Consider the following 10,221-nt stretch of genomic DNA (forward strand, 5'->3'; position numbering starts at 1 on the left):
CCTCCATATCAGCAAGCACACAGCCCACGTTATCCAGGGCAGTAGATTGCAGCTGGGGAGGAGAAGAGGGGTCAACCCCAGAAAGCAAACAGGCCCTTGGCCTCTGCTCTGTGTCCCCAGGGGCCCTGTCACATGCTGGGCTTCGTGCCCATCCAGCCCACCTCGCATCAGGCTCCAGGGCGGCTGCTGGATCTGGTCCTTTCTCAAACATTTGTTTTGAGACAAGATGCCTGCAGGTGAGTCACGGCCAGGGCAGCTGAGGGGAGAGGGCCCTGGCAGGGCCGCAGCTGCACAGGCCCCAGGGCCAGATGAGAATCTGGGGTCACTGAGGAGGGACCAGCACAAGGCTGTGTTAGGTCAGGGGGCCAGAAATCCTCAAGGATTCCCATCCTGGGCTCCGGGGGGAACCTGACATACACTCCCCTGGGTGACAGCCACAGGCACAGAAGTCCCCAGAGCAAAAGACTCCTGAAAAGTCCAGAACAGGCCAGGGCCAGGGTGACTGCCAACAGTCGGCGGTGGAACGTTCTGGGACTTGGCAGAGGTGACAGGTCCCTAGAAAAGAAAATGTCAAGTCCCTGTAGACTGGACACCATGGTAAGTTTCATTTTACATTTTTCATCAACTTTGATCGAATAAACCAGGCATAGGGGCTGGAGAGACAGCTCAGCGGCCAAGAGCACTGGCTGCTCTTGCAGAGGACCAGAGCTTGGAGCCCAGCACCACGTGGAGGCTCACGACTGTCTGTGACTCCAGTTGAGGGGATCTGACGCCCTCCTCTCACCTCGGTGGGCACCGAATGCACGTGGCACACAACAGACACGCAGACAAAAAGTCACACACACAACATTTAAAAAACAAGACACACCAGGCATGCCACTGCCGTCCCCCACAGGGACATAGAGACCGAAGCCCCTCTGGGACTTGCTGACCAGTCTAGCTACGCCGGGGACCCCCAGGCGCAGTGAGAGCCTCAAAGGGGGGAGGCAGAGGTGGAAGGAAGCTGCCCAGCGCCAGCCTCTGGGCTCCTCACACACCGAACAAACAAATAACTTAGAAACACAATAGAAAACAATAACAGTCAGGTGTTGGTGGCACACACCTTTAATCCCAGCAAAGGCAGAGGCAGGCGGATCTCTGTGAGTTCCAGGCCAGCCAGGGCCACACAGAGAAACCCTGTCTCGAAAGATCAAAAACAAAAATAAGCCGGGCGGTGGTGGCGCACGCCTTTAATCCCAGCACTCAGGAGGCAGAGGCAGGCGGATCTCTGTGAGTTCGAGGCCAGCCTGGTCTACAGAGTGAGATCCAGGAAAGGCGCAAAGCTACACAGAGAAAACCTGTCTCAAAAAAAACAAAACCAAAAAAAACCAAAACAAACAAACAAACAAAAACCAAGAAAACTATAGCAACAAAAATAAAATCAAAGCCAGGCTTGGTGCACAGTCATCTCAGCACTGGAGAAGTTGAGGCAGAAGGATTGCCACAAGTTCCAGGCCAGCGTGGGCTGCAGGGAGAGACCCCGCCTCTAAACAAATGAAGCAGCAAACCAGATTAATCCTGTTAGGTTTTATCTGAATTCCAACAAAAAAAGAAAGAAATGGAAGTCGCTTCCTTCACACCTCAGCACGTGGGGCGAGACCCACCCCCGGCCGTGGGGAGGTCGGGAGGGTCCCTGACCCACCCCGGCCGTGGGGAGGTCGGGAGGGTCCCTGACCCACCCCGGCCCGTGGGGAGGTCCGGAGGGTCCCTGACCCACCCCGGCCGTGGGGAGGTCGGGAGGGTCCCTGACCCACCCCGGCCGTGGGGAGGTCGGGAGGGTCCCTCTGGCACGGTGAGCCGGTGGTGACAGTCACCCGGAGTCTCTCTGCCTTTACCAGAGACTCATTTGGATGTCTGGTTCCTATTAGCGGAACTGACTCCATTCTCTCCTCTTTTTTCCGTAGGGGATGAAGCTCGGCCCAGCCTCCGGGGATCCTAGGCGGGCCCAGGCCACCCCGCCTCCCTGCAGTGTGAGATAGCCCAGTTTGCTCTGGCTGTGGATGGCTGGGCTTGCGGACCGGGTAGCCGACCGCGGAGCACCTCACGTGCAGAAGATTAAGGCCCGATTCTGAGCAGACAATTTCGCAAGCGTGTGAAAAATGTGCCTTTTGGGAGGAGCATACAGAAGGTTCTTCAAGGTGTTTCCCAAGGTGCCCTCTGGGGCGGTGGCTTCAAGCAGGGACATTAGGACCCCCCCCCCCCCCGCCTCTTCTCCCTACTCCTAGTTTTGGAGGTGCTGTGGTCCCCCAGTCCAGGCTGTCATCATGCTTGGCCAGCACGGCACCTCTGGGGTATAGTGAACTGGGTCTGTTCCCAGGATGTGGCTGTGAGGGCAGCATCTCAGCAGCCCTGCTGTGACCTAGGGGAACCGTGTGCAACGGTTCCCACTGTTAATTGGTGTTCAAAGCCATGCTATGCCAAGGGGCCTCAGTGTTTGGCGGGAACTTGAGTCTGCTGGCTGCCTGGTCAGCCTGTGCTTAACTGAAAATGCACGACTTGAGCTGGGTATGAAGCCCCCACTCCTGTCACTGGCTACGTGGGCAGCGTGGACACCAGGGTTTGGGGACAGCCTAACCTCCACAGCAAAACCAACTTCACAGAAAGTGGTGGTCACCGGGCGGTGGTGGCGCACGCCTTTAATCCCAGCACTCGGGAGGCAGAGCCAGGAGGATCCCTGAGTTCGAGGCCAGCCTGGACTACCAAGTGAGTTCCAGGAAAGGCGCAAAGCTACACAGAGAAACCCTGTCTCGGAAAAAAAAAAAAAAGACAGGACAGCGGCGGTGGAGGCTCAGTGCGCACAGTGCTTGAGCTCGGTTGGTTGGCGGAGTGCTTACCTAGCATGCATGAAGCACTGGGTTTCATCCCCAAGGTGCCCACCTCCACCCGGTGCGCAGCAGGCTGCGGCCAGCCTGCCCTCCACGGAGACCCCTGTCCCCACCTGCACAGGTCACCGCGCCGCTCGAGGCCTGTCCCCAAACACACGGTGATCACCGTCGTGTCGAAGCAGCCACGTGGGGACTTCGCCACTCAATAGAGTTAAGAAGTTTAACAGCAAACACTGGCTTTATCGGGACAAACGTTGGCGTTTCTCTGGAGGCACCAAGCGCAGCTGTCACTCACCGGAGCCCTGTCACTCAAGCCCAGCCTGCCCTTCCCTAGGGCGGAGCAAAGAATACGTTTCTCGCTTTTGCCCTGAGCTGGGGTAGCCATCCGCCTGCCGAAGTGCCAGGAAAGGCCGGGCCGCATCCCCGCGTGGGCCACGGTCGCCCCCTGGCGGCCGGGCAACCAAGTGCGGGCCGCCACCCACAGATCCTATGTGACGCCGGCGCTGCCATCTTTTCTCCGGGCAGCGACCAGCTTGGTAAGGTCATTGTTTATATTGTAGCTTTATCTTCCGTCTTTGTTCACCGGTATCTGAAACGAGGCTATAAAATGATATTTTGAGACGTTTTTTGCTTAGAAAAAAGAAGAAAATCTGGCAACATTGGGTGAGAACGTTGGGTTAGCGGAAAACTGGTCGGTATTGCCTCTACCAAGATGGCGGCACCGGAGGACGTCATGAGCGGCGCGCCACCGACAGGCGAGTGCGCAGGCTCCGTGACGTCGCCGACACGCGACCGGGCCGGTGCCGGGGGAAGAGGTAGGAGCGGCTGCAGCGCGGGCGGAGCCGGGCTCGGCCTGGGGGTCCTCCCCGCGGGCAGGCGGGACCGGCGGTGGGGCGCCCGGCGGGGGGCGCTCCCGGCGCAGGCGCGGCGGATCGCAGCGAGCGGAGCCCGTTCCCGGGCCCAGCCGGCGCCCGGAGGGCTTCCTGGAGGAGGCGGAGGCGTTCCCGCGACTTTGGTCCCGCCGCGCGGCCCGGCGGCCACGGAGAGCCACGTGGGCACTTTTTGAGCGGGATTATTTGGACCCCCGGGCTCATTTTGTAACAGCCGAGGCTGCCTCGAGCTCGGTGCAGTCCTCCTGCCTCAGCTTTGCCAAGTGGTGGGATACCCGGCGTGCGCCGCGATGCCCGGCCTGGCAGCGTCTTTCCCGTGGTGGTCATGTCCCAGGTCGGGAACCGAGGTGGTGGTGAGCGCCCTTTGCGCACGGCCGCCTCTGTCACTCAGGCTGAGTCCCAGGCCAGCCTGGGCGAGATTGCGGGCTCTGGAGGGAACTACCGCCCCACAGGTGTCGTAGAACTCACTCCCCGGCCGTCATTCTCACTGCGCACACCTGCCCGAGCAGGCTCTCGCTGTGCGCCCAGGCTGGACTGCCTCTGCACGGGCCGCCACGCCCACCCTGGCCCTGCAGTCCCGGGCGGCGTGCGTGGTGCGTGGCGCCACCCCAGCGCTGCTGGGGCAGGGGGCTGGACAGTTCCGGGCCCGGGGTGATTGGTGTCTGAAGACTCAAGTGGAGGCCGGTGCGGCTGCCACGGGGAGAAGGTTCAGAGACTCCTTGGAGTGGAGTTGGGTACCTCAGTTTCCCCAGTGTCCGGGAGACTGGCCTCGCTTCTGAACGTGTTCCTGGGAGCCCCAGAGAGGGGCCAGTGGGACTCAGGATCTGTTTGGGGTCCCGCGGGCAGGCAGGGGTTCTGGTCCCCATGGCGGGGGTGTGTCGATTCTGCAGTGTCCCTGGTGAGGGAACCGCGGCACGCGGGAGCGTCTTGGCCACAGGACAGAGCCAACGAGGGCCCAAGCTGCTCTGGTCCCCACTGTGCTCCGTCCCTGTCTGATGGACTGTCTGAAGCAGGACAGGTCTCAGGAGCCAGGTCAGGGCCTGCCGCCCCAGCACGAGCTAGCCTCATGTCGGTCTGTCTGTCCGTCTCTCTCTCTCTCTCTCTCTCTCTCTCTCTCTCTCTCTCTCTCACACACACACACACACACACACACACACACACACACCCCTGTTTCGGGCCACCTCTGGCGAGTAGGGCAGGGCCCTTACTACTGATAGGAATGGAATGGTTTTGACCCTGTAGCCAGCTCTCAGGACCCCTGCCCACATGGTGACCACACCCAGCTGTGCCCACAGTGCCTAGCCCAGCCCTCACTCACCCACAGCAGCTGAACAGGGCTTTGTAAGCCAGATAGGAGTGTGTCCTGAGTCCTGCCACCCTTCTCTTTCCTACTCCTCACTCACCACTGGAGCCTCCGAGGACCCCTGTAAACATACAGCCTCATCCTGCCGCAGGACCTTTGCACTCTCTGAGCTATCTGCCGGGAATCCTCTGCTGATAGGATACACAGCTATGGATGCACAGGGTTTCCAGCAGGGTCAGAGGGAGGGGACTTCACACACAGAGGACTTGAGGGTGATGATATCCTGGTGGTCCTGGGCCACTGAGTACTCTCATTTTGCTGCTGCACTGAGCTGGAGATGTGGGGGAGGCAGAGAATGTTCCAGAATAGAGCCTTAGGCAGTCTGGAAATCTCAGGCCCGGCATGCTGCTGCAGGCCCTGGGCAGGGGGGTTCTGCGGTGGGTGTATTTCGGCTGTGGTTGCTTTTTGATATGGACTCATTGTATAGCCAAGATGGCCTGAAATGGGTGATCCTCATGCCACAGCCTCTCAAGTGTTTGGATCACAGGGATACCCCACCACACCTGATACCCCAGCAGCGTAGCCTCCCCCTCACCTGAAGGCCAGACTCCTCAGCTTGTCCCCTTACACTGGGGTGACTGAACCATCCCCACAATTAAGGTTCTGGGGGCTTAGAGTTGAGTCAGTCACCACACAGTGCCTCCCCAAGGCACCCTGTGTGTCTTTCCCTCCGGTGGGATCCAGTGTGAGGTTCTGTAGGGTGTCCCCCATCTGCACAGATTCTGAGTGAGGGAACTCAAATTTGCAATTTAAAATAGGGTTCCCAGATGGCAGTGGGAGGTGCTGTGCAGGGCTCCACTACAGTGTGACTTGTAAAAGCCAAGGATGGACACCGGCGGTGATCAGATACACTCAGTACAGCATATGCTACCATAGACTACCACTCCGCACTCCATGCTGATCGACAGCAGCCAGAGAGGCCACGTGGTGTATAATCTGTTGATGGGAAATGTCTCCATGGACAAAGTCAGAGAGGGGAAGTAGGGCGGGGGCAGGGGACAGGGGACAGGAGTGGCTGCTGAGACAGATGGGGTCTTCTGGACGAGGCATTGGTAGTCTTTGTACAACAATGTAATTGTAGTTAAAAAAATATTTCACGAGGCCAGCCTGGGCTACAGAGCGAGATCCAGGACAGGCCCAAAGCTACCCAGAGAAACTCAAGGGTAAGAGAGGATTGTGTTGTCCAGTCAACCTAGGCTACATATTGAGACCTTGCCTTTGAAAAATCGCTTTTGTATATGGTCTGTAAGTCATGGGGTGGGTCTGACCAGCCCCTCCTTCCCGTGTCCTCCCTGCAGCCTGCTGAGGGATGCCCAAGAAGTTCCAGGGCGAGAACAGCAAGTCGGCAGCTGCCCGAGCACGGAGGGCTGAAGCCAAGGCGGCAGCTGATGCCAAGAAACAGAAGGAGCTGGAAGATGCTTACTGGAAGGATGAGGACAAACACGTGATGCGGAAGGAGCAACGCAAGGTGGGTGGGGTGGGTCCTGGGACCGGCTCTAGGTAGCCGTGGAGGGATGCGGACCTGTCGGCCAGCTGAAGTGGCCTGCCTTTGTCCCCGGCCTTGTGACCCCGGTCCGACCAGGGTCTACCTCTGAGCCCCGGGTCCCCCAACTCGCGGCCTGAGTGTTCGGGGCCGTGCTGACAGGTCTTCCACCAGGTGGCAGCAGAGTCGCAGCCTCCGCTGCCTGGTGAGATGCCCGCATCGGCTTCCTTGGCCTTTAGGGTTTGTGGACCGGGTCTCCGTGACGCAGGCTGGCCTGGGATGCCTACGCTCGGCCACTCCTGCCTCAGCTTCTCCCGCAGCTCGGGGTACTCCAGGCTCACACCATGATCAGAAGTTCTTTGTGTCTCCCACTCGATACTGATGACTACTTGGTCCTGGGCTCTTGGAACTTTCCGGAAACTGTTCCTTCTTTGGGGGCAGGATCTACCGGCACACAACCCGGTCCAGGCCCTCTGCCCTCGCGACAGAAGAGGTCCCAAGACCAGGAGTGGGGTCTTCAGAAGCTGTGGGGACTCCCTGAGGGCAGCTGCTGTGCAAAGGCACTGTGGCAGGGCCTGGCTGAGGGCAGAGGAGCCTCAGGAGGATACTGCCTCTGGCTTAGGGAGAAACTGAGGCAGACTCCAGTAGCTGCCCTCAAATACCTTTGACTGCGAACCCAGACAGGCTTTCTTGCCCCGCGTTTGGGGCGGAGGCTCACGGAGTACCCTCGTGAATCATTTTCGCTGCCCAGGCCCATCTGCACAAGGGTGCCCGGGCGGGGGTGGAGAAGAAGGATCAGCACCCGTTTGGGTTCCACCCTTGGGGCCTCCCGTGGTGACGCTGTTGCTGTCACAGGAGGAGAAGGAGAAGAGACGCCTGGAGCAGCTGGAGCGCAAGAAGGAGACGCAGCGGCTGCTGGAGGAGGAGGACTCTCGGCTCAAGGGCGGCAAGGCCCCTCGCGCGGTGCCCGCCAAGGTCACGCGCGCGCAGATCGAGGACTCCCTGCGCCGAGAGCAGCGCGCGGAGCCAGGTAGGCACGGGCCAGGGCGGTGCGTCGCTAAGGACTTGGCCCAGGCCGCATGCTCACATCCCGCCCCTGTGCCCACAGTGGAGAAGGCCAAGAGCCACCTGGAGCTGCCGCTGGAGGAGAACCTGAACCGGCGCGTGCTGGACGAGGGCAGCGTGGAAGCTCGCACCGTGGAGGACGCCATAGCCGTGCTCAGGTGGGCGGGGCCCGCGGGGGCGGGGCCTGGACCGGGGCGGGGCCTGGCGGGGCGGGGCGGGGCCTGGACCCGGGCGGGGCGCTGACTCCAGGCCCCACAGTGTGGCAGAGGACGCCGACCGGCACCCCGAGCGCCGCATGCGCGCGGCCTTCACCGCATTCGAGGAGGTGCAGCTGCCACGACTGAAGCAGGAGAACCCCAACATGCGGCTGTCGCAGCTGAAGCAGCTGCTGAAGAAGGAGTGGTTGCGCTCCCCCGACAACCCCATGAACCAGCGTGCGCTGCCCTTCAATGCGCCTAAGTGACGGAACCAGGCTCGAGTCCAGCTTGTCCAGGTCCAGCTCATCGGAGTCCAGGCGTCCCCCTCCAGCCAGGCCTGCCTGGGGACCCAGGGAGTTCCGAGCCGGGGGCACTCCCGGCTGCGCCATCAGTCACCCTCAACAACCCAGAGGGTCCCCGCTCTGAGCAACACCTAGCCCCTGTGCGCCCTATGGAGCCCGGCTGAGCACCCCGCCCAATAAAGGCTGTGGTGAGGCTGCCCGAGGCCCATGTCCACTTGTGTGGTGGAGACCTCTGGTGAAGGGAGGGACTGTGTGGTGCCCATGATCGAACCACTGTCCAGACCTGCCGGCCCCGCCTGGACAGCAGGGCAAGGTGATTGGGAAGTGGCTGAGGCTTGAGACCACACAGCAGCAGGGGGAGCTGCAGACTACTCCCGAGCCTGAGGTGTGAGGCAGGATTCTGAGGTGTGAGGCATGAGGTGCTGGGCTGGCTGGAGCTGACAGGTGGAGGCCATTGGCCATGAGAGGGAAGAGCATAGGATTTGAACCCAGAACTGCCTTCTCTAGCTGCGTCAACCCTGAAGAGCAGAGAGGGAGTCTGGAGGAGACCCACCAGCCTCCTTAGGCAGTGAAAACTGCATGCCAGTATGTGGAAGGCTGCCCTATACCCTGGCCACATCCCTGTCGGCTGGATAGGACGTGTGGTGGGCGGGGCATGGCAATCAGCAGCTCTTACTGAAGAACTGGAGCCTCCGGCCCACAGAAGTGGCACTGACTCCTGCTCGACGCCTGCCCAGTGGTCCTAGGGCATCAAGATGACCCATCATGAGGAGATAACAGCGCATGGGTGGGGTGGGTGGAGAGACTTATCAGGTCCTACCGTGGTGACACCTCACATACACGAAGTTGTTACCTGCCACTTGCTCCCTTCTCACCCTACACAGCAACTGTGTCACCCTCAAGACCGGTGATCTATCTGTTTCTTGTACCAAGAAAGATGCGGGTCCCTGCAGGTGTCCCCAGCTTCCAAAGGGCCAGGACTGCAGTGAAGGGCGTTGGTTTTGATCAAATGTAAATCTCATGAAGTGGGGCTTTGAAGAGTGTGAAAGAGTTCTACACCCCATCAAGAGAGGAGGTCCCACTGACAAAGGCCTAGCCTGCCGTTAAAGGGAGAGTGTTGGTGAATGGACATGGCTGGAAAATGGTCTAGGGTAGTAGACCGTGGGAAACCAGTGTGGCAGGATGGGTCGGGGGCATGGCCGAGCACCAGCACTTGGCTGCATGTGTGAGACCCTGGGCTCAGCCCCGGACTGGAAAGTAAAGAAATCCTAAACTAGGCATGGGGGCGCAGGCCTGCCACCCCAGCACTCGGGGTACACGCCTGCCACCCCAGCACTCGGGGCACATGCCTGCCACCCCAGCACTCGGGGGCGCACGCCTGCCACCCCAGCACTCGGGGGCGCACGCCTGCCACCCCAGCACTCGGGGGCGCACGCCTGCCACCCCAGCACTCGGGGGCGCACGCCTGCCACCCCAGCTCTCGGGGCGCACGCCTGCCACCCCAGCACTCGGGGGCGCACGCCTGCCACCCCAGCACTCGAGGCACTCAGTTCATGGTCGTCTTGGCCCTATGGTGATGAAGTGGCCAGTTTGGGCTGCAGGATTCTAAATGGGTTGTGGGGAGAGACAACGACTAAGCAAGGCCTTGGGATGGTGGTTCACCAGGGGCACCCCGGGAACAGGACTGAGGGTCCCTGGCATCTTGGAGAAGCCCTGGGCGAGGCTCGGTGAGGGTTAAGGGAGGGAACAGGAAGGCGCCATGAGGGGGCGTGGCGGCGACGTAGCAGCCTGGCGTTCACACAGCTGGCTGTGTGCCCTGCACCCCTGAGCGGCATACACCGCTTACTCACAGGGGCAGGCTGCTGGGTCACGAACGCGAGGCCAAGGAGCCTCAGCTACAGAACGGACCTTGGTAGCTCCCCATAAAATGGTGTTCACCTCCACCCTGGCTGCGACTAAGATCTTAGGCAAGGTTATTCTGGCTGTGCTCTTGGGAGGCTGGAGTAGGATTTCCTGGAGTTCAAGGTCAACCTGGGCTATGGAGACCTCTAAAAAAA

General features: G+C 60.6%; 1 protein-coding gene across 4 annotated transcripts; it reads left to right on the forward strand.

Annotated features, from left to right (window-relative positions):
• Positions 1–3,286: 3,286 nt before the first annotated feature.
• On the forward strand, positions 3,287–8,361 carry Ccdc124 (coiled-coil domain containing 124). Of its 4 annotated transcripts, none has more exons than XM_052752580.1 (5): positions 3,287–3,400; positions 6,416–6,585; positions 7,456–7,630; positions 7,709–7,823; positions 7,924–8,361. In XM_052752580.1, exons 2-5 carry the CDS (start codon positions 6,427–6,429, stop codon positions 8,126–8,128), a joined length of 654 nt encoding a protein of 217 aa, XP_052608540.1. In that variant the 5' UTR covers positions 3,287–3,400; positions 6,416–6,426; the 3' UTR covers positions 8,129–8,361. The 4 variants fall into 4 exon arrangements, with proteins under 4 accessions (XP_052608540.1, XP_052608541.1, XP_052608542.1 ...); XM_052752581.1 differs by lacking the exon at positions 3,287–3,400 and adding an exon at positions 3,583–3,679; XM_052752582.1 differs by lacking the exon at positions 3,287–3,400 and adding an exon at positions 4,104–4,347.
• Positions 8,362–10,221: the final 1,860 nt, after the last annotated feature.

This window comes from Peromyscus californicus, unplaced genomic scaffold, assembly GCF_007827085.1.
Source record: "Peromyscus californicus insignis strain IS unplaced genomic scaffold, ASM782708v3 Scaffold_23__1_contigs__length_62951481, whole genome shotgun sequence".
Taxonomy (NCBI): Eukaryota; Metazoa; Chordata; class Mammalia; order Rodentia; family Cricetidae; genus Peromyscus; species Peromyscus californicus.